The sequence below is a fragment of the Euprymna scolopes genome, chromosome 12, assembly GCF_053919585.1.
Source record: "Euprymna scolopes isolate OS-2025 chromosome 12, ASM5391958v1, whole genome shotgun sequence".
NCBI classification, from domain to species: domain Eukaryota; kingdom Metazoa; phylum Mollusca; class Cephalopoda; order Sepiida; family Sepiolidae; genus Euprymna; species Euprymna scolopes.
In genome coordinates, this window is record NC_136493.1 from 79450245 (window position 1) to 79475628 (window position 25384).

At 35.6% G+C, this 25384-nt stretch overlaps 1 protein-coding gene across 1 annotated transcript in view; it reads left to right on the plus strand.

Moving 5' to 3' along the window:
- LOC145291360 (protein yellow-like) overlaps positions 1 to 3432 on the plus strand; it is a 101573-nt gene extending 98141 nt beyond the window's left edge. Inside the window, exon 2 of the mRNA XM_080137133.1 lies at positions 2078 to 3432. Within this exon, the coding sequence (XP_079993259.1) occupies positions 2078 to 3130 (1053 nt within the window). The 3' untranslated portion in view covers positions 3131 to 3432. The remainder of the gene's footprint in view (positions 1 to 2077) is intronic.
- The last annotated feature ends 21952 nt before the right edge of the window (positions 3433 to 25384 follow it).

Below are 25384 nucleotides of genomic sequence, written 5' to 3' on the forward strand. Positions count from 1 at the left end.
ATCAGTCAACCGCATTATATTAACTAGTAACCCTTGAACCATTGTATGAATTATGAACCCTTGAACCATTGTATTAATTATGAACTCTTGAACCATTGTATGAATTATGAACTTTTGAACCATGGTATGAATTATGAAACCTTGAACCATTGTATGAATTGTGAACCCTTGAATCATTGTGTGAATTAAGAACCCTTGAACAATTTTATGAATTATGAACCCTGGAATCATTGTATGAATTATGAACTATTAAACTATTGTATTAATTATGAACTCTTGAACCATTGCATGAATTATGAACTTTTGAACCATGGTATGAATTATAAACCCTTGAAGCATTGTATGAATTATGAAATTTTGGACCATAGTATGAATTATTAAATTTTGAGCCATTGTACAAATTATGAACCCTTGAATCATTGTATGATTTATGAACCCTCGAATCAGTGTATTAATTATGGACTTTTGAATGATTGTATGAATTATTAACCCTAGGTCTGATATCTATGCATCCAACGATTCACTTGTATAAATAAGGAATATAAACACAGAATTTTATCAGTACGACAAATTGCTACTTAATAGGATTCAATCTTAGCTTTTGACAGGTGAGATAACCTTGACAGTACAGCTTTTAAATAGAAACAATTCATCCCCTTTAAGGGGGGATGATAATTATAATCTTAATAATTACATATTGAGATCCACGGATAGGCATTTCTTTCGTTTTATAAATACTCACCTTGTGGCTATATGCATTCATATTTATATAAACTAGTGTGTGAATCGGCGAAGTTAAAAGTGTATAAATAAAATTAAAGAAAACGTGTAAATCGGTGCAGGAAGCAAAACAGAATAAAGAAAACGCCATATTATGGCAAGAGATTAGAGAAGGGTGTCATCTGATTGGCTGACGGGGCTTTAATTCATTCGAACATTTGATAATTGTGATATACCTTTTAAAATACTGTTCTTGCATAAATAAAAATAATAAGTCCCAGACAGTTCATCATTAGAGATTGCTTACTGACAACAACCGTGCGTCTAGGTGACAAGTCTCACCAAAGTTTCAGTACTCTCCACCTCTTTCGACAACCTTTGCGAATTTGCGAATAGAAGTAGTAAGGGGAAGAAAGATTGGAGAGGACAGTCAGTCGAGTTTTGGACAGCCAAAAGAGAGCATGGACGTTAAGAGTTGGTATTGTAAATTACGGTTTAAGGTAAGAGGTTGTGGTTCGAATTGCGGCGTTGGTGAGATGGAGTTCTGGTAATATTTTTTATTTTTGTTTTTTTTTCCTTTACACTCCGACTTGTAAATTCTTTCATTCTGAAATCAATATAACTTCGTCTTCTCTACATAGCATTTAAAAAAAAAATTTATTCAAATTTTTTTTTGAAAGATTTTTAAATTCTAAATTCTTATGCCTTATTATTAGAGACGATCTTTACGGACTATATATATATTTTAAGATATTTTCTGATTTAAGTAATTTACATCATTTTTTTTTGCAATAACGCGTATTAACTTATTAGAGCCATTGCTTGTTGTCCATGTCATGACACGTCATAGAAAATAAACAGTGTAAGGCAATTTAGTAGCCCGACCCAATTAGGTTCCACGATTTCTTGTAAGTTTCGTTTCAATATTGTCTTTAAATATAATAATAAAAAATATTCGTAAACTGATTATTTTCCCATAAATATTTATTTACTTTTATGAATTTTTTTTACATATAACATTTTCTTTCAAATAAATCTTTATTTACATATTTTTAACAATCTGTTTCTTTAGAGACAAATTTGCACAGAAACAATAAATATGAAATGCATCAGATTAAAAACCAAATAAAAATAAATAAGATAATCTATACACATATAAAGTTGAATTTTTTAGACAATATATATATATATATATATATATATATTTTAAAATATGTTTATTTAGAGACACAGTTTTGTATTTCATCGTTTATTTCCAATCACGTGTCATGTCGTAGACACCAAGCAATGGCTCAACTAGTTGAATATGCGTAATCACCATCTTTTTTTATTCACTGTTTCAATTTTTTTTTTCCAGATTTACGTCACTGTGCCCAGACTTCGCCTTGGCGTCCCTTCCTCACTCAATGTCTTAAAGATGCAAAACAATAAGACTGTGTTGAAACCTTACCCAAGCCTGGAGAAGAATGTCGAAGGAATGGACAAATGTGACAACCTGCAATTCGTTTCAAATATCAAGATCGACAGGCGGAACGGCTGGATGTGGATTATCGACACAGGTCGCGTGAATCTATTGCCCTTTGACGGCACTAATCCTCTCGACTTATGTCCGGCTAAGATCGTCATCTACAACACGCGGGCCAACAGTCAAGTCCGTAGCCATTTCTTCTCGGAGAAGGTCGTCAGCAAAATCTCCAACTACTTGGCTGATATCGCTATCGATGGCAAGATGGCCTACATTGCTGACACGTTCGATAATCGATTGATCGTTTACAATTACGACACCGACACGTCTTATAGCCTGGAGGATGTCACCATGATGCCTGATCAGGCATTTATCAGCTTCACGGTCGGCGAGGACGTTATAAACTGGCGCAGAGGAATTAACGGAATCGCCCTCTCTTCAGATTTCAAAACTCTTTATTATTCGCCTTTCTCCAGTTTTAGTCTGTATAGTGTTCCAACGTCAGTGCTTAAGAACAACATAACGGCTTTCAAGAACAGCGTCAAGTACGTGGGCGACCTGACCTCTGTTACAGACGCCATGCTCTTTGATGAGAATCGTTTGTACGTATCGCTATTAAGCAAAGATGCCATCTTTTACTGGGACATGAGGAAACCAGTTAATGGCGTTAAGAACGACACGGTGAACACGTTTAAAATGTTGGTCAAAGATTCAAAATCCATGCAATGGCCGGACAGTTTAGCCATCGACGGGCATTACCTCTGGTTCACCACCAACCGGATGCAGAAGTTCTTCAGAATGATGGATTTCACCGGAAATGATGGAGCCAATTTCAGAATCCTAAAGACCTATATTGGCGGTAAGGGAGAAGCCGGGAAGAACGCTTTCAGCTTAACCGTTTTATTTGCCGCCTTCTGTGCGACAGTTTTCGCACATTTCCATTAAAGCCGTGTGGTGCGTGATTGACCTGATAGATACTATCGCGGACTATGAAATCGGCTATGCCATGTTCAAACTCCATCTGATCCATTACGGTCAATCATGCACTCTGGGATATAAAACCGCATCTCAATCTTAGAATAAAATAGCAACTTGTGTTAAATTAATCGTATGTATGCAATTAATTGTTTATAATCTGTATTGTGCTTCGGCATCGCAAAACCCACAAAAGGGTTGATTTAAAATAAAATAAAATAGAGAAACCAAGCCAAACAAGTCATTAAAGTCACCAATAACACAATTTAAAACGCTTTTTTTATATTTTTATTAAATTCTTTTCTTTTTCTTTTACCATTTTTACTCTAAAAAGGCATATTGTCACTTGAAACATAAGGGGCTACAATTTAGGATCCTATTTAACAGGGAATTGTGGGGAGTTTAGCAACAAGATGTCTGTTCAAACTATATTTAAACTTATGCAGGTGGATAAAGTGAGGGAAGCCGGAAACAAGAAGGGAATTTCAATGTCTAGCAGTCTTGGTGAAGAGACAATTAGAGTAAAAGGCTTTTTTGCATCTAGAGACCACAACAATGAAGAGGTGGGATTTTGCTGCTGTCAGGTTAGTCGGGGATATTTATGTCGAGGAGGCGCTAGTGCAACGAATTCATTAGAGCACATTCCATTATAAAGTACTCGTAAAATAGACACAACGATGCAATATTGCGGCGATGAGACAGAGGTTGGAGCTTGGACCACAATGCAGGACCTATTAGATTTGGGGCTGTTTTTTTTGGATGCTGTCTAAGAGTGAGAGACTAGTAGCAGATGCAACATCCCAGATGTGACAACAATATTCCATGCATGGGTGAATTGTGGTTTTGTAAAGATATAGGACGCTCTCTGCTGTGAGTAATTGTCTAGCAAGGAAGTGGGAGCCAACGTTCTTTGCAGCAACCTTATTAATGCCTTCAATGCATTTGTTTCAATTCATGTTGCCTGTGAATGTTAAGTCACAGAGTTTAAAAGATAACCTCTCAGGTAGGGTGTAATCTGTCATGATAATCGTTGATTGAGAAGAATTTTTGTAGTTGTTAAAGGAAAGAAGATCAGCGTTATTACGATGGGCGTGCAATAAGTAATGCCCCTGACCTACTTCCAGTTGTCTGATCTAGCTGAAATTTTGCATGTGCTATGATTTATATCTCTACGGGTTATGTGGCAAATTACAGCTCTGAACCAATTAGGTTTCTGTTTTACATGTGTTTGAACTGAGTTAGGTGTGAAATGGAGTCTGTTGAATGTCGAGCAGTGATCCGGTTTTTGTATTTGAAAGGAAGCACACCACAGGAGACTTTTGATGAAATGAAAGAAACTTATGGTGATAATGCCCCATCATATGACCTTGTAAAACGCTGGCATCGTGAATTCAAACATGGCCGGAAGTCTGTAGAAACAGCTCCCATACCTGGTCGCTCCACTTCTGCCATTGATGAGACATCTGTCCGTCAAGTTGAGGCTGCCATTTTGGAAGATCGGCGCATTGCTATTCGCCAAATAGCCCAAGATGTCAAGATTAGTATAGGGTTTGTGGAAACTATCATTCATGACCATTTGCATATGCATAAGGTGTCTGCCAGATGGATTCCAAGGTTGCTCATACCATTCCAGAAGCGAGAACGCGTCGAGTGCTCGAAGATGAATTTGGAGATGTGCCAAGAAAATGAGCCAAAGTTTTTCAAAAGACTGATTACAAAGGATGAAACCTGGGTCCATCCCTATGATCTAGAGACCAAAGCCCAGTCAATGCAGTGGAAGCACTTGGATTCACCACCTCCAAAGAAGGCAAGGGTTCAGCCCTCCGTTTGAAAGGTCATGCTCACAGTCTTCTAGGACCAGGACGGAGTAATGATGACAGATTTCCTAGCAAAGGGTACCACAATTACAGGAGCCTATTATGCTTCACTTTTGAGGAAATTAAGGGAAGCTATCAAAATCAAGAGACGGGGCAAGATCAGCAAAGGTACCCTCCTCCGGCAGGACAACGCTCCGTTCCACAACTCGCATGCCGCCATATCAGAAACACGGGCGTGTGGTTATGAAATACTCCCCCATCCTCCCAACTCTCCTGACCTTGAACCCTCTGACTTTCAACTCTTCCCAGCCATGAAGTTATTTTCGAAAGGAAAGCGTTCCCAGATGATGCAGCCCTGATTTCTAAAGTCACGTCGTGGTTGAAGAAGCAACCTGGAGTGTTCTACAAAAACGGTCTCCAGAACTGCATCAAACGATAGGAGAAATGCATAACTCTGGGTAGTTTCTATGTAGAGAAAGAGTAATAACTGTGCCAAGTTTCGTTGCTCTACTACTATGGGAAATAGGTCAGGGGCGTTACTTATTGCACGCTCCCCGTAGCATTAAATGCTACCAAGAATTTACGTCTTCATTCCACTACAAACGGGAGGTTGTTTTCTACGGTTTCATTCATTAATTTAGATATGTGTCCATTAGTTTTACCCTTATGTTTACTATAGTCTTTTGTTCACTTTCTATGATGAATAAATATAATAATACCATCTTCAACTGAATGCGTTTACTTTTAATAGAATTCTGTAGAATTGTGGTCCATTTTTTATGTGTACATATGTGTTGCTTACGATAGTTTAATTGCTTAAAACATATTTATAAAAGATTATTAGCAATGTGTTGCTTACGATAGTTTAATTGCTTAAAACATATTTATAAAAGATTATTAGCAATGTGTTGCTTACGATAGTTTAATTGCTTAAAACATATTTATAAAAAATCATTAGCAATGTGTTGCTTACGATAGTTTAATTGCTTAAAACTTATTTATAAAAGATTATTAGCAATGTGTTGCTTACGATAATTTAATTGCTTAAAAAATATTTATAAAAGATTATTAGCAACTAGCGGGGGTACCCGGCGTTGCCCGAGTGTTTGTTTCCGGGACGGGGGGGAGTTTTAAAAAATGTTATGGTAGGTAAGTAGGAAGGATCAAACCCGGAGTCATGAGTAAAAGTAGGAAAATAAAGTGTGAAAAAAAAAAAAAAAAAAAAAAAAAAAAAAAAAAAAAAAACATCTGCAACGTTAACAGTTCGGCCACCAAGAAAAGTCCATTCCAGTTGTTTAGGGAAAAAAAACGACTACGGTAGGTCGGCGCGAACGTGAAAATATAATGTGAATTGTCCAGCACGCTAACCACTACGCCACAGAGCACTGCAGCTCAGTTTAGTGATTTTAAATAACTTCACATGAAAGAACTACGAAGCCAAACCGGTGTTCTCTTCTCAACTGTTCCTTGTGAACGATCCCCAAACGGTGTTAAGTGGTGGCAGAGGGAGGAGGAATTTATCAGAGAGAAAATATTTTACCACTTCCATTGATCTTAACCGATTTTGGCCGTGACTTCTCAGCAGAAAAAGTATAGAAATCTAAGATTATCGAGGAATTTGAGAAATAATAAGCCTATAACACACCTCAGATATTGTTCTGCCGTTTGTGCATATTATATTTGCATGAAATATCTTGATTTTTAATCCTATTGAGGTCAAAATCCGACGGGAAAAAATGAGTTCATTTTATTTATATAGATTATTAGCAACTAGCGGGGGTACCCGGCGTTGCCCGAGTGTTTGTTTCCGGGACGGGGGGGAGTTTTAAAAAATGTTATGGTAGGTAAGTAGGAAGGATCAAACCCGGAGTCATGAGTAAAAGTAGGAAAATAAAGTGTGAAAAAAAAAAAAAAAAAAAAAAAAAACATCTGCAACGTTAACAGTTCGGCCACCAAGAAAAGTCCATTCCAGTTGTTTAGGGAAAAAAAACGACTACGGTAGGTCGGCGCTAACGTGAAAATATAATGTGAATTGTCCAGCACGCTAACCACTACGCCACAGAGCACTGCAGCTTAGTTTAGTGATTTTAAATAACTTCACATGAAAGAACTACGAAGCCAAACCGGTGTTCTCTTCTCAACTGTTCCTTGTGAACGATCCCCAAACGGTGTTAAGTGGTGGCAGAGGGAGGAGGAATTTATCAGAGAGAAAATATTTTACCACTTCCATTGATCTTAACCGATTTTGGCCGTGACTTCTCAGCAGAAAAAGTATAGAAATCTAAGATTATCGAGGAATTTGAGAAATAATAAGCCTATAACACACCTCAGATATTGTTCTGCCGTTTGTGCATATTATATTTGCATGAAATATCTTGATTTTTAATCCTATTGAGGTCAAAATCCGACGGGAAAAAATGAGTTCATTTTATTTATATAGAAGAAGAGAAGATGTGTTGCTTACGATAGTTTAATTTCTTAAAATATATTTATAAAAGATTATTAGCAATGTGTTGCTTACGATAGTTTAATTGCTTAAAACATATTTATAAAAGATTATTAGCAATGCCGGAATATAAGGAAAGTAGAGAGTGGATCTTGGGGTTACTTTTGTCAGGCGCCTAACTCTAGCTTCCCTTATTTTGTCCTTTAGTCCTCACATTTTATCAGCGATTTTTCTGACAAAGAGGGAAGAATTGCTATCATCTGGCTCAGAATCTATCCCATCTATTACTTATTGTTGGCAGTTTTTCAACCTTGAAGTAGTATTTTATTGATCTTTTTACATAAAGTGGATTCATGTTTTGTCTGGAGCGATTTCCATAAAAAATACCGAGTTGTAAGAAGGAAAACTGAATATTGAATAATAAGGCAATCACTATTTTATGTATACAGATTGGAAATGAAAAAAAGGAACAGGTGGTATCGGTATTTTTTTTTCAGAGACTATCTGTTCTGATATTACACACCATCTTTTCTGTCCTCCGTCAATGAAGGAGACATTTTTCTAGACTTAGGCAATTTAAATTTTTGTCCAGATCTATAGTGCCCACTTTTTTGGAAAAGGGATTATCTCCACATTAAAAAAAACAATCTCATGTCTAACTCTGTCCTCTCGGAAGGCAAATAAATAAGGATTGCTGTGAATAATCTGTTTAGTCGTAAAAGAAGGAGGGGAACTTATTCTCATTTTTATTTATATCCATCCCCCACAACGGGATGATGTGACATAAGGGTCAGAAAATGGAAGAGCACTCAAAAGATGTCTGGGCAGTCCCGTTGGCATTTGCCGGTAGGAGTGTTTCAGGTGATTAACATATTACTAACTCCGGTAAAACCTAGGAGAATAGACCTTCTAGAACTACACAGGACTAGAAACATACCCCAGTCAACACAGAACAAGCCATCTCAGCAATGGTTTATACTCTGCTGGTTTTAGTGGCAAGATAAAAACTTCGTTCTTACCATGCTGGTCAAATAATGTTTTTGATTATTTAAGCGTCATTACAAGTTGCTAACACAGTGTCTTACAAGAAAATGGTTTTAATTAAAATAATAAAAATAAAGAAATAAAGAAATTAAAAAGTAAAGAAATAAAATATAAAACTTGGGAGTTATTTCGGTGCTTATTCTGATTTTTGCGCATATAGTGGCATCTATCCATATCTATACTATTAATAAAATTCCAAATGTTTATGTATTTATTTATTTATGTGTATGTGTGTGTATATACCAATAAAACTTTCGAACGGATGCACCGAATTGAAAAATTCATTTTCCCCTGAAAGGTTTGAGTCCCTATATTGTCCTTATCTATATATGGTTTGTAACGAACAACGCCGAGTCACACAAAAGCCCGAAATAAGGATTTTTGGGCCGTTTCGTTTTTGTCGAAAAAGTTACCCTCCCATGTCAACGGAATTTAGCAATGTCTGTATATAGTCGCGGTAACATGTTTCGGCATACGGACAGGATAACGTATTTTTTTTTCAGTGATTTTGTTTCATGTATATGGGAATTTCCCATACTTCAAGTTCACAGGGTAAGCGTTGATGGTAAGACGATGTTGAGTGTTGTCGGGATTATTTCACCAACAAGAAGAGGGGGGGGGGTAAGAAAAGGCAGTAAGGGCTTGCAACGAAATGGTGACGTTGCTTACAAGCAGTATTTTCTTTCTTTGTAAAGGTAACAATTAACAGGTAACGTTTGCCGAACAGCAGTAACGAGGTAATCAGTTTAAGAGACGCCAACCGACTAGCAAGCTAGGTAACTAGCTTCTTAACCAATCACTAACTCGTAGTGAGACCACTCGTTTTATACATACTAACTCTCAGTGGCGAGAATTCCAACGAGATTAGAATGTCTATTTAACTTAGTAGGTAATAGACACCCAGTTTCTCAGTAACGGCAAAACAGCAGTTCAGTGTTTTTTCTTCCCTCCGACTCACCCCCGGTAAGTCAAATCAATTTCAATTCTTACAGTGTACTTGATGTTGTGTTTGAGTCGGCGTTGTGCGTGTCGACGAGGCGCAGCCGCTAGTTTAAAATAAAAGAAAATACAGAAATGGAGGAAAATTATGAATTAAACAAATCACGTAATTTTATCAAGTATATATTTTTTATTCGAGAAAATCAAATTTAACTGTTTCGATGACAGTGAAAAAACCCTCCAAAAAACAAAAACAAAAACAAACGAATCAACAAATCGGCGGACAAAGGCAGACAACCCTAATACATGTGGAAACTAAAAAAAAACAAAAACAAAAACAAAACATGTTTATAATTTGTGTAATATACAATCTTTATTTCGTGACAATTAGGTACAAAATAAATTTTTTTCTTCGTTTTGTTTATCGCTCTACAAGTGCCAATCTGAATAAGCACCGTTATTTCATTTCTGGATTTGTCCATATCAGCCATATTTTTCCCGATTGACTTTTTTTTCTTGTCAGGTTTAACTTATAACTTGCTACAACTTATTGTTTCCATAATGGATCATGTCGAATCCTTGCCGATGGCTTGCTAATAAGCGACCATAATTTTAGAAATTATTACAAAATTCAGTATCGGCGATTGCTGCATTTATATAACCCTTAGTAAACATAGAAATTACAGTTTTCTTTTATACAATGGGGAGATAATTTTTATAGATTTGCTAATAAATTAATTGACAATCGCCTCACCATGAATACAGTTACATAGTGATAACTAGAAGGAGTCAGACTGACCTTTTACAATAGAAGTCGTTGTAATTACAGATATTATTAAGCGTTTCTAATCAATATTATCAACACAATTCTTCTCCTTCGCACCTGTTAAAATCTATCGACATACTAGCGAGAGGGGGGGATTTACTCGGTCGTAAAATACGCTTAAATATGATATTTTAATTTGTTCAGATTCTGTATATCATTATTATTATAGAGTCGTGATTTCAAAAGTTAAAAAAAGTATATGGGTGACATCAGCTACAATCGCAACCAAAAGCAAAACTGTAGCATTCAAAGCTGGTGACGTTACCACTATACCAACGTGTCACGCATATGAACTGATTAAAAATAAACTAAGATGAATGTACAAAATGTACAACGATTTTTTCAATTTTGACCCATTCTTGACCCCTTAAAAATTATTTTAACCGGTTAAAGACCCATAAAAGAACGGTCCATAAGAATCCAATCATTTGAGGCGTCTAATGCCGCTCTGCAATTTTTAATTTCGGTAGAGATAGAGTTTGAAAATATGGACACAGACAGATAGACAGACAGACATACTGCCTTTTATACGAGTATGTTTGATTAGCGAGGTAGGCGCCTGGCTTTGCCCGGGAGTAAAATACGCTTATATATATATATATATATATATATATATATATATATATATATATATATATATATATATATATATATATGATATTTTAATTTGTTCAGATTTCGTATATATTATCATAGTTGCGATTTCAAAAGTAAACAAGTGGAGCATGCATGGTCCTCGTAAGTGCACAATGAACGAGGCATAAAAAATGACTAAGTTCAGCATTTTCCCCCCTCCCATTTAGTCCCAAAAGTTCATAGAGGACGTCAAATCCTGGTGAAAATGAACAAACGATGCAGTTTTAGGCCTTAACATATATAAATTTGAGTTCTGCACCATGCAAAAAAAGAAATGACTAAGTCTATCATTTGCCCCCCCCCCATTTAACCCCAAAAGTCTTACCCTATCTAAATTTAAGTTCAGCACCATGCAAAACTGTTAAATAGACATACACAGAAAATTTTGAACAAATATAGTAAAATAGTCTAAAAAACGGAATGTTTTGTAAGGTGTAAAAGAGTCCTGAGGCACAGCCAAGAGTTATCGAGAAGTATAGACAAGCAAAATTATATAGAAATCAGTTACAACTTTTCAGAAAGTTTTATAAAAATCCCACGCACCAATTTTTGTTTAATAAGCACAGAATTGTCAATTTGAGCCATTTTAACCCGAAAAGCACCCCTAGGGGTGAGGAACTGGAGTTTTCCCGGAAAATCCGTTCTGTTACTATTTTAATCATATCATATTTAATGTTTGTGCAAAATTTCAAAAAAATTCCAAGGCGTAGTTATTGAGAAAAATGCGAACAGACAAACGGACGAACGGATGAACGGACAAGGGTGAATTTACAGGTCCGCCCTTCTTTTGTCGAGGGATAAAAAAAAAAAATGTCCTTGGAATGAGAATCTGGGGAGAAAAAAATTGCAGCTGTTTTAAAATCCATACATCCAAAAGTCACTGCGAGTTGAGAGTTTTGTAAAATTCTTGTAAAATTCTGTTTAGAAGAAAGTTCTTGCGGAGTTTTTAATTTTGATTTCAAATGATTTTAAATAAGTTTTGTTATAATAACTTTACTTTATATATCATTTAAAAGACCGTCTTTCACTCTATCTAATCGTTAAAATTACAATCGTTTTAAAACAATTATGTTTTCTTTTCAGAACGTTGAATACAAGATGACAAAAAAGCAAATTTGCATTTTTTTTAAATTCAAGATAGGCCAAAAAGCTGCTGAAACAGCTCGCGATATCAACAGAGGGTTTGGCCCAGGAACCATTACTGAACGCACAGCATAATGGTGGTTTAAGAAATTTTGTGGCGGCGACAAGAGTATTGAATGTTGACAACGATCATTTAAGAGCCGTAGTCGAAGCCAATCCACGCACAACTGTTTGAGAACTTGCTTCTGTATCAGACGTAACGTATACACAGATTTGAAACAACTTGAGAGTGATGGGAAAGATCGGGTTGTGACTTTCAAACGACAACTGGCGACGCTCCACTCATTGTTTAGACGCCGACGAAGCTCCACGACACTTCCCGAAGCCAGAGTTACACCAAAAGAAGGTCATGCTATTCAACAACAATCACCTGAAGAATATCGAAGGTTATATCGGTCGAAACGTTGTAAGAATTACATGGATCAGGATCCTTACTAATGTAAATAATACTAACAATTAAAACACCAAACCGTTCTTTGATATCTCTTTCGTGTTTATACGTTATGTTTAAGCCTTATTGCACTTAGTTCACCAGGTATATTTGCCAGATAGTTTAAATTCGTTTTCATGAGTTCGCTTGCTCTTATAATTACTGGAATAACGGAGATCTTCTTTGCATGTACATTATTATTAGGTTGAGAATAAAGTTTTGCGGAATGTTTTATTTGATTTCAAATGAATGGTTAGAAACCGACGAAACTCAACAACATTTTTTGAAGCCGGGGTTACACCAAAAGAAGGTCATGCTGAATGCTTGATTATCTCCGAGCGGTCTCATCCATTACAGTTTTTTTAATGCAGGCGAAACCATTACGGCGGAGAAGTACTGTCAACAAATGGATGAAATGCATCAGAAACTTCGATAACAATACAGACATAAAGGGATGATACGTAAGCAGATACATACACACAAATATGTATATATGCATAGACATGCATAAAATACATAGAATGATTGCCATTTCTATAGACTTTTCTCGAGCGTTATGTGCACGTAGCTTCACTCTTGCATAATCGTTCACAAGTGTGGCAGGGGGAATTGCCAGTATTTGGTGGTGCTTGTGAAAGGACTTTGTTTCATCTTCCTTCAATCGAAATTCTCAGAAATTAAGAGGTACCAAACCACGGAGCACACACTCAATCTCTATATGAGATACATAGATATTCGAATATCCTATTAAAGTTCTTTACATCTAAAAAACTGAGTAAAGAAGTTGAGAACATCATTTTCCTCTCTACAATCGATCATGTTAGTGTTATAGTACAAGTATATCTTTCTTTTTGATCCCTTTGTCTTATTGCATTCCAGGCCAAAAATTCATCTAATCTGGTGGAATATCCAGCTTTATGTTTCTACTTGAAGAAACACTACTTGGAGAAGGTGAACGATTCCTCGTAAAAAAAAAAAAAGTGTGGGTTAGTCATACCGAGGGGGTCTTAGTTGGGCTGCGAATATTTTGTTATTTTGAATCTTTAATCAGAGTTTATTTGTAGTGAAAAGTATCCTTATGCCAGGTTGTCAAACCGTTATAAAGAGAGACTCGAGAATAGTGTCTAGTAAGCATTTTTTTTTTCAATTTTCTTATCCGTTTGTTGAAGCCAGCGATGGGGCATCGTACCGGATGCTAAACATTCACCTACTATCTTATATATTCCAACCGAGAGCTATTTTAAAGATTCTAACCGTCTCTTCAAATGCAATTGTTTGAATCTTTCTTGCACTTGGTTCACTGAGTATATTTGTCAGGCAGTTTTTGAAATTCTTCTTCATGATTCCAGTTGTGCCTATAATTATTGAAATTGTGGAGATCTTCTTAAGATTCCAGTTTCTTTTCATGTCGTACATAAGACCTTGATATTTCGTTATCTTTTCCCTCTCAGCTCTGTTGAATCCAGAACATCATTGGCGAAACTAACTTCTACTAAGGTTGCGTCTTTCTCCGTTTTCCCCCATATCACTATGTCAGGCTTGATAGCTCCATTTTCAAGGTACTTAACTGTAGGAATTCCATAATAATATTGGATGGTGTATGACTTATTTCCAACTGTTCTTTCTTGTATATGCTCCCATGACTTGCTGCTGCATTCAATATTCAACCTTTTATAGATGGCCCAGTCGGGACATTTGCACAATCCATCGTGTCTCATTGTATAGTAGCCGCCTTTAAACAGAACTTTACAGCTGGATGTCAAGTGGCTCACACACTATTTTTGTGCGGCAGAATCTGTACTTGTGGAGACCACTCATCTTTTTAAGTCATTAGGTATCAAGCCTTGATCTTGGGCAGCAATTATAATTCTCTCCCGATCATAGTGGAGCGATACTCTTTTCACCCAGTCTATAGCGCCTTCTTTATCTATTTATATTCCTGAGTGAATTCATTCATACAAATAATTAGTACGCTGTTGGTTGACCCATTGTTTCAATTTTTTTATCATAGAAGTTCTTGGTGTATTTTTGGAAACTCTTTTGGGCTATTTCTGTAGTAGATATTTTTTCTGCTTCTGCCTTATTTGTAAGACAGTCTTATCCAAATGTTTGACTAGTTTCGTGATGGAAGTTGTTCTGCTGGCTCCTATTTCGTGATGCTGATATATGATTTTGAGGTTTGCATTTTGCGAGTTCATCAGATATTTTCCGATGCTTATGATAGTGGCATGATGCTGATAGTCAATCTCTGAGAGATCCATACTTTCCATCCCTCTGGCAGACATTGTTTCTGTATGTTATTCTATACAGTGTTAACATTGTCCTCCTTTAAGTGTCAAGTTTGTTTATATCTTTTTGTGGCCAACGACAATTTCAAAACTGTATATTATCACAGGAATGGCTAGTTGGTTAATCGCAGTTATTTTGTTTTCGTTTGTATAGATTTTTATTATACGGCGTTTATATTCACGGCCAATTTTTTCTCTCATCTTGGCATGCTGAACCAAATCGTTCTCATCTGTGTCAAGGTATTTGTATTTTTCTTGCTATTCTAAGTCCTTCATTCAATTCGTTATGCACCTTTAAATATCTTGTTAAATCATTTGCTGATTGATAGACGAATTCACCAATATTACAATACTTGGGTGGCAGTACATTCGCATAAAATTGTTGGTCTTGTCTACTTTTTAAAATTTATTTACTTGAGTAAGTTTTAAGAGATCGAGGGGCTCCCTCCTGGAGCTAACACTTGATTCTGTTATGATTTAAATTTATATTCGTGGGGTCTTTAAAGAATAGGTGCTGTTCCCTTTATGGCTGCTATTTGTGTTTCGTTACAGCTTGGTCTTCCAGGGATTGATTCTAAGTATTTATGAAGATTCTTTTTTATTAAGCCAGTTGCTGCTATCACAACCGGTATAATGTTTATTTCTTTCAGAGACCATATCGTTTTTACATAATTTTTTTAGGTCCTGATATTCTGTTATCTTTTCCCGTTCAGCTTTATTAAGGCCAAAATCATTTGGGATTGTGACATCGATAATGAGCGCAGTTCTTTCGAGCTTGTTCCATATTACAATGTCTGGTTTGATGGTTCACTAAACCGTTTTAGACAGAGTAAATCTTACACATATTGTGCATTTCAGTTCTTATTGAAAGTCGGCAGAAGCTGTTGATTCATCCTGCTTTCTAAGAGAAAGAAACATGCACACACACACACACACACACACACACACACACACACACACGCACACGCACACACACACACACAGACACAGACACAGACACAGACAGAAACACACACACGCATATATATATATATATATATAAATATATATATATATATATATATATATACCTACACAGAGACAAAAACGGTAGCTATGAGAGAAAAGCAAATAGGAAAAATAATAAAGGCAGTAATGTTTAATGCAAGAATGTCATTATCTACTTAAGATAGATGCAAAATAGAACATTCAAGATTAGAGATTATAAACGTTAAAAAAGGGCAAAAGTTATAACCGTTGACTTCCAATGACTACGTTATTCCGATGGTCGAATATGGTTAAATTTGTGCTTTTTTGCCATAAATACTAATCCCTGTTAATCCCCGTTAACCCCTGTCAATTCATGTGCATCGAACGGATACCATAATACTTGGTTCACTGCACATTAACATAACAAAGTTTCCTACTACATTTCGGCTAGATCCGCCTTGTAGTTTCTAAGAACACTGGAGTAAATATGGTATTGTGATGACTAATCCCTATTAATCTCTGATTGCTTCGAACGGATGCCACAGTACTTAGTTCGCTACGCATAAACATAACAAAGGTCCACACAAAATTTCAACCAGATCGGTCTAGTAGTTCCCGAGAAACAATGGAATAAATAGATGGACAAAACGAAATATAATATATATATATATATATATATATATATATATATATATATATATATATATATATATATATATATATATATATTAAACTCTATTTTAAAAAGACCATATTCTTTTTTTGTTTTTGCATGATGCAATTAAGCAAACTGAGAACACCCCTTTTCAAACAATTTTTTTTGTTAGAGTGAATTAAGCTCGACAAATAAACTCAACAACGCCATTACTATTATCATCGCTGCTGCTGCCACAACCTACACCATCGGGACCACCACTAACCCCAGTAGCAACAGTAGCTGCCACCACGCCACGTGAGTCTGAGAATAGATAAAACCAGTTTCCGCTAATATTGTAGGTATATTATTTAGTGGTTTTTACATTTAAAATCAGCAAGTCAAGTGTATTGGTAGCCTTTGTCGTATAAACGCGATAATATGTACCGACGGCGGGCAACCTTGATTTGCAAGCCATGAAGTCATAATAGTATACAAAAAGCAGTCGATAAACCAGTTTCAAAGTAAATATTATAAGCCTTCGAAATCCTAACAGCGACCATTGCATTCCAATTATGTAAAGAAGAGTGCATTATTTTAGGTCACAATTATTCTTTTTAGATACGAAACTAATTGGATTTTATTCATACAATTGGGGTTTAAAGGAAATATAAATTTAAGATATTTAAAGAAAATAATAAATTTAAGCGGTTAGTTTTAGAAATATGAATTTAAATAATTTTAGGCGAAGCATAAACTTTGCAGTATTAATTGGATTCTTTGGACGGCTGTTGTCATCTTAAGTGTTATTTTTTCACAACATTTCTATCGATGTAACCTCAGACCTTCTTTATGTGTATCTTGTTAAACTAGGGAATCTTTCTGTCGAACTTCGGAATCTTTACGGTATTTCGAACAGAACCCTTTATATAATACACAAGGGTAGCATGCTCCTATTTCGTCAGCCATGACTGGTAGAAGTATTAAATAATCCACAATTGTATTTTTGAGTCGCCCGCACTGAGAATTGAACATTCAACCCCCGGGAATGTAACATTTACACCTGAATTTTACCAAGTACGAATTTTAGGAGCCATGGACCTATTTTTGCTTCTTGATGTAAATATTACTATTTAGTACTCTCTCTCTTTCTCTCTCTCTCTCGCTCTCTTTCTCTCTCCCTCTCTTTCTCTCTCTCTCTTATTCCAATTCGATGGTTGAATATGGTTAAATTTGTGCTATTTTTGCAATACATACTAATCCCTGTTAATCCCTGTCAATCCATGTGCATCGAACGGATACCATAATACTTGGTTCACTCCAATATATATATATATATATATATATATATATATATATATATATATATATATATTTATAAACCATTAATTAAAGGTTTTTAAGGGATTTCAAGTAAAATATAAATTTTAGGACTTAAAGTAAATAATAAATTAAAGTGTTTTTGTAATGATATTAATTCAAAGAGTTTTAACATAAATATAATTTTACAGAATTTAAGAGGAATTCTCTCTTAAAAACCCAAGAGATATATAGACAAAGGTTTGTTAAGAAAATATAAATGTAAAGAATTTGAATGAAATATAAATATAAAGGGGTTTGCAAAAAATATACAACGCATTTTTAAAAGAAATATATATATGTAAAAGTTTTTAAAGAGAATATATTTGAAGGAAATATAAAATAAAGTCTTTTTCGAGGAAATATAAAATTAGGTGAATTTATTGAAATTCAAAGGATTTCAAGAAAAATATAAATATAAGAAGATTTGGAGTAAATATAAATGCTTTAAGGGAAAAAATAAATTGAAGAGATGAAAAGTGAAGTTTGAATTTAATTAAACATAAATTTACGAAATTTTATAGGAAATAATTTGAAATATGAATTCAAGCGATTTTAAGACTAAAGAGATTTGAAAGGAACATATAAATTTAAGGGGTTTGATGGTAAAAATAAATTTAATAGATGCTGAAGACCTGTATGGGTCTAGAAGTATTTAATGGAAATATAATATATTGGAAAAGAAAAACAAATACAGTTGGATCATATAGAGTTCATTGTAATCAGTATGGTGGGTACCATAACACTCACCATTTCAATTTATAAGTAATGTTTCTCAGTTGGAAGCAGTATCCTCAATGCATGAGAGATGGGCTTGTAAGTATTATTTGTCATTTTATGAAGGATGCATGATCGTACTCCATACAAACTTGTGATAATAGCAATTATGATTTCGAGGTTTGGGGTACAGCATGTGACGAATAAGTCCGACATTAGCACTATAATGGTTTAATCGAATACCTCCAGGTAATCAGATATCCATTACTACAGCTCAACGAAGTTTCCGGTCACGGTTATGATCTTTGGTGTGGTTTCGAGTGAAGGCCACATTATGTCACCTCACATCTTCGAAGTCGGCTTGAAAGTTAACACCAATGTGTACCTGGATATGCTGAATAGTATGGTGATCCCCTGGTGTGATCAGGTGGCCGCTGGCAGACCCTGGGTGTGGCAGCAGACTTGGCACCGGCTCACAAATCCAAAGATACCCAGGAGTGTTGCGACTTTGTACTCTTCTCTCACTGGACACTCCGCCTCCCCCGACCTTCACCCGCTGGACTACTTCATTTGGTCGTATGTCGAGAACATCACCAACATGATCTCCCACAGGATCCAAGCCAGCCTGATCGCCGTCATCCACTGACTATTCACCGAGCTCCTGTCGGCGTTTCTGGAAAAGGTATGATCTCAGTTCAGGACTCGTACCGAGACGGTGATCGAGGCCAAAGACGGCTACATTGAATAGAGGTCAGCTCTTCTACATAATCAAGTTACCTGAATCGATTTTTTCAATAAAAATTTTAAAAATAAAGCTACAATGTTGTTTTCTTTAGTGTTTTCTTTAGGGCGACAAATTTATCGTTCCACCCTGTACTTTTCTTCTTTTATTTTTAAATCACACACACACACACACACACACACACACACACACACACACACACACACACACACACATATATATATTGCCGGTTCTCACACAGATTGCAACTTAGCATTGGGATAAAAGCGTTTTGTAGTTTTTATTGCAAGTGAAAGAGTCCATTTTACCAGTTTTATAGTAATCGGACGAGTCACAGTTAACTCAACAGTCAATTCTGTTCTGTTGCAATACAACTGCCACTTTGGGCAACTGTCTCTACCTTTCCCCAACTGTCTCCACCTTTCCCAAACTGTCTCTAACTTCCAACTTCCAACTTCAATTTACAACTGAATAAAATCGGGTGTGCAATCATTTTATATTGAGGAGGTGGTCGGATCGGTAGACGTAATTCCACCTATTAACCAATCAAAGCCCGTTACACAACTCTTTACTAAAAGGCGACTGGTCAGTGCCTATACTAAACTTCTTGCATATCAACCAAGCTTCAAGGACGCTTGCTATTCTCACGATCGGTTGATGGCCTGGGGTCACCAGAGGTCATTTTTTTTAGCCTAGCCAGGATAACAATTTACATCAAACAATTCGAGATCACATAAAACTCGATAATTCTCATCGTTCGAAGACTCAGCCCTAGAAAAAAACAAAACAAAACAAAAACAACAACAACAACAACAACAACAACAACAACATTCTTATTTGCTAATTCAATCTCACTCTCAAACATATACGTGTGTTGGAAGAATGGCTAACGTGATCAAGGTCATTATTAGAAATAGTGTAATACTTCTCATTGAGTACAATAATCAGTTGGCAGAGCACCAGCTCTACTTCACTTGGCCTAGGGATTGAATCTCACGGTGCTAGCTACACTGATGAGGCACTTATCTATATTGGTGGTTTGACGGCCTTCAGAGCCCCGCTTAAGCGATAGCGTTATATATATATATATATATATATATATATATATATATATATATATATATATATATAAAAGTGAAACTGTTTGTCTGTCTATGTGTGTGTGTGTGTGTGTGTCTGTCTGTCTGTCTGTCTGTGTACATTTCCCTACACCATAACTCTGTTAATTTTCAGTCTACAGATTCGAAATTTGATTTACACCGTATGGAGATTTGGGAAAATGTTTGCAATCCGTTTTCGGCCAGAAGTTTTGCCGTTAAGGGGTCAAAGTTCTACGATTTGACCTTTGAGAACTCTACCAAACTCCTCCGTTAATTTTGGGCATAAACAATTGAAATTTTAGATATAGGTTCCTTGGACATGGATCTAACTTAATAACTTGATTTGAGCCCCCAAAAATACATGTTAAGGGGTCAGGGATCAAAGTTAAAAAAAAATTGACCTCCGCAGTCTCTACCAAATTACTAAAGACAATTTCTGGTCTAAACATTTGAAATTTTACATAAAGGGATTTTTAATCGGTTTGGGTCGAAAATTTGAGCTATCAATATGCAAATGTATGTATGTTTGCATAAAACTTTCGACAGAGGCGATGGATTTTCACAAGATCAATATTGTTTTTAAGCTCGATCCTTCAAACGACAAATACCGAAAAACTGCCTAAAAACATCAGTTAATTCACCCTCAACTTGGCACTTTTCTTCGGGGAAGGGTCACTTTTTTCACCGATATTTTCGAAAGTCATCCCCTCTTTTCGATTGTCTAACCTTAATTTAAACCTAAGTTACTTCCGGGTTGACAGTGGTCGCAACAGCAAAGACGTCATGTTTTTCCCCCGTTCTTTTCCTTCTTCCCGGTACGGGTTCAAACCTGCCTTCTTACTACCACTTTTTTTTTTTTTGCTCAACACACACCTCCAAACACCCGGATAACGCCTGGCACCCATGCTAGTATATATATATATATATATATATATATATATATATATATATATATATATATATATATATATATATATATAACGGCTGTCAATAGTTTCCCTTTCTCTTTCGGTGTACATAAAATTAACCGGAGCTTCCATCATCAAAGTTTATTTCCAAGAACTACCCGTCTATGGAACATAACATCCCGGCCGGGGCTACTTCCCGACTGACTACAACATAATTGTTTAAAAACTCAATGTAAACATATCTATGTTGAGCTATCCGCTTATAAAATCAAATTCTGAATAATTTCAACAATCGTAAGCAATCCTCGTCATATTGATTTATCGTCCACCAGACAAACTCATTAACCCTTGTCCTCGAGTGGCATTTAAGCCTTGATAAGCGCCGACTCATATATATATATTTTACTTTTGCTAGTATATATATATATATATATATATATATATACACTTGTGCCCGATATTATTCATACCCCCCTTGAAAATTGAGTTTATTAGGTGTAACTTTTGTAAGAATTTATTGTTTACGTCCATATTGATACATATTCTTAATAAACCTCTTCTGATCATTTTCGTCATTTTAAAATCTCGGGATACTTGTAATAAAAGAAATATACAGCTATTTATAAAATCTGCAATGTTCAAAAATAATCATACCCCCTTATTTTTTCAGTATTAATCGAGTTTCTGACTGTTTGTTTTCTGTTTGATTCTTATTTTGAATGCTTTTATACAACCTTTGATTAATTTCATTTCGTTTTTTGCATTTTTTAGAAATTAAAATGATATCAACTGAAAACCAATAAAAGAATAAAATTTATTAGAATGGGGAAGAAAAAAGAGCTTAGTAATGATCTTAGGACTAAAATTGTGAATTCACATAAGGATGGTTTAGGTTACAAGTCAATTTCCAAGAAATTTGAGGTCCCTACAGCAACAGTACAGAGCATCATCAAAAAATTCCAGAGCCACCACACAACAAACAACTTGGTTGGTAGAGGAAGGAAAAGGAAACTGTCTGCTAGAGCCACCAGGAATATTGTAAGAAGTGTTAATGCAAATCCAACCACCACTAATAAGGACATTTTAGAAAATCTGGAGTCTTCTGGCATAAAAATATCAAGGCAAACATTGCAAAGGACTCTGCATGAAAATGGTCTGAAAGGAAGAAGACCAAGAAGGACTCCATTGCACACCGGAAAACACCTTGCAGCACGTCTAAAGTTTGCTAGGACCCATGTGAATTCTCCAGAGTCCGTTTTCTCAAGTATTTTGTGGACTGACGAAACAAAAATTGAATTGTTTGGCCATATGGATGCTTCTTACGTTTGAAGGAAGAAAGGAGAAGCTTACAACCCAAAGAACACCATACCCACGGTGAAACATGGTGGTGGTAGCCTAATGTTTTGGGGCTCCTTTTCGGCTAGTGATCCAGGTAGTTTGGTCAAGATAGATGGAACCATGAAGAAGGAGCAATGTTTGGAGATACTCCAGAAAAACATTAGACAGGATGCGGAGAAGCTCCATTTAGGACCAAACTGGGTCCTTCAACAGGATAATGATCCAAAACATACTGCCAAAATAGTCAAGAAATGGTTTGAGGATAATCAAATTAATGTTTTGGAATGGCCTAGCCAGAGTCCCGACCTGAACCCTATCGAAAACCTCTGGCACATATTGAAAACTGAGGTTAAAAAGCGGAAACCTAGAAATTTGAGGGATTTGGAGAACTACTGCATTGAAGAATGGTCAAAAATCAGTGTTGATGCTTGTAAAACCTTGTTGATAAATATCCCAAACGGTTACAGGCAGTTATTAAGAATAAAGGGCATGCTATTGACTATTAGTAAGAGAGGTATGAATAATTTTGAACTAGTGCCATTATTGTTTTTCTTTGTATAATGTTTCAAACTTGCATAATTTATTTATTCGTTGAGTTTAAATTAAATGCTTATGCTTTATTTATTGTTTGAAATCCCTTTAATATTGTCTACCTTCTGGTTTGAGCAATATTCTTATAGAAATCTCAAAGATCCGAGGGGTATGAATAATATCGGGCACAAGTGTATATATATATATATATATATATATATATATATTAGCAAAAGTACCCTTCGTTGACTGGGTTCAAAAACAGCCTACAGAAAATGGACTGATTTACAAAAGTATGATAGGTTATGAAAAGGAAGGGTTGTAAAGAGATAGCTTCGAATTTGGGAGTATCACAACCAAAGCAAAATATGATGAAAGTAAAAATAAAATAGATAAACCCCATCATTTATTATACCATACCTGTTCACACTGAAACACTAATCACAATGTTCTGTGGATCTATATTAAAAACCTTGTTAAACTTTGTGACATATTTCCATTCTATGGAGGGCAGGTGCGAACGAACACCCCATAATTTTATTGTACCATATTTCTTCAAACTGAAGCATAAATATCAAAGTATACTTACGCAGATAGATATGAAAAGTCTTTATTAAAGTTTGTGCCTATTTCCATTCTATGGAAGCCAGGCGCGAATGCAGACCCCACAATTTTAATATAACATCTCTATTTAAGTTAAAACATAATTATCAAAGTATTCTTATGTACATCTATATCAAAAACACTTGTAAACGTTTTTTTTTAATTTTGAAATTTTTTATTTCCATACTTTGTGGACCAGGCACGTACGCAGACCCCACAATTTTAATGAAACATCATTATGCCAGATCAAACATACCCATCCTGTGTCTCGATACATCTTCTATCATTATATTCAATCAGTTTTCTATAATAGTCAACCATATAGGAGCCTATTCGTGAGCAGACCCACACACACACACACACACACACACACACACACACACACACACACACACACACACACACAGACGTTCAGCTTTATATATATATATATATATATGAATATATATATATGTGTGCGTGTGTGTGTAAAATAATAATAATAATATATATAATATATATATATATATATATATATATATATATATATAGAGAGAGAGAGAGAGAGAGAGAGAGAGAGAGAGAGAAAGAAAGAGAGAGAGAGATAAGGATCGCTAAATTCCTTAAATATTTCTTTGATTAGCAACAAAGAAATTTATCAAAGTAAAAAAAAAAGATTTTTGTCACTTCCTATAAACAACATATTTTTGGATTTAGAAAGTAGGAGTGATTGCGGGGAAGTGATAAAAATGTGTGGAAGAGAGGACAGCTAAGCGGATGTAGAGGGATAGTGGAAGGGAAATAATTGTGTTTATGCTTGCGGAAAAGCGGGCTAAGTCGGGGATTGGATATAGAGAGGAGTTCGAACGTATGTGATGACCAGCGTGAGAACGATTGGTGGTGTTTTATTTTCAAAAGATTTATTGCTTTGATGTTTGTGAGAGCCGCCCAGTGATGGAAAAGGAGTCAGTTTAGGGATGTTAATCGAAATTAGATAAAACCTGAAAGTTTATTTTGTTATACTTTGATTATAGAAAGAGAAAAATATCTATTAAATTATTTTCTATGGAACGAGTTCTCGTGTTACCTCCATATATAATAAAATGGCTGCAAAAATTCTCCTCTGGACCAAAGTATCGTAGGTTTGCAACAACAGATGCCACATGCTAGACTAATAGCCACTATCTTGTGTAACTTTCGACCACCTTTGCAGACACATCCAGTCGTGCTAATAAAATACTGCATTATATCCGAAAACAACACCATCACAATCGCACCATCTATAGAGGAAGGGGCACCTACTTTTTCTCTATATACATTAAGTCCTACCACCACCACCACCAGTCGACACCGGAAGGAAATCTACACGTTCCACAGGTTATACGTTTACACCGTCATTAACTGGCTCATACAAACACAGATATACCATTAACTTTTCCGTAGTAGAATCAATAAATGGTAACGTCTCTCTTGTGAAAGTTAGCTGCCTCTTATTGGCTATTCGCTATTTTTCTTATCGCGGAATTAGATCATTAAGACTAAAACACACACAAATTAGATCATTAAGACTAAAACACACACAAACGTAGTAGCAAATGTACCTTCTACATTCGCTTTCTTTCTTACTTTTTTCTTTCTTTATTTATATATCGCTCACCGTTATTAATATTACATACTGGAACTCTTGAAGTTTTGCTACGGTGAGCTCTGACAAAAAGTTTAAGAATTATTGCCATTTTAACGCACATTGCTAACTCTTTCCTTCCGCACAAGAA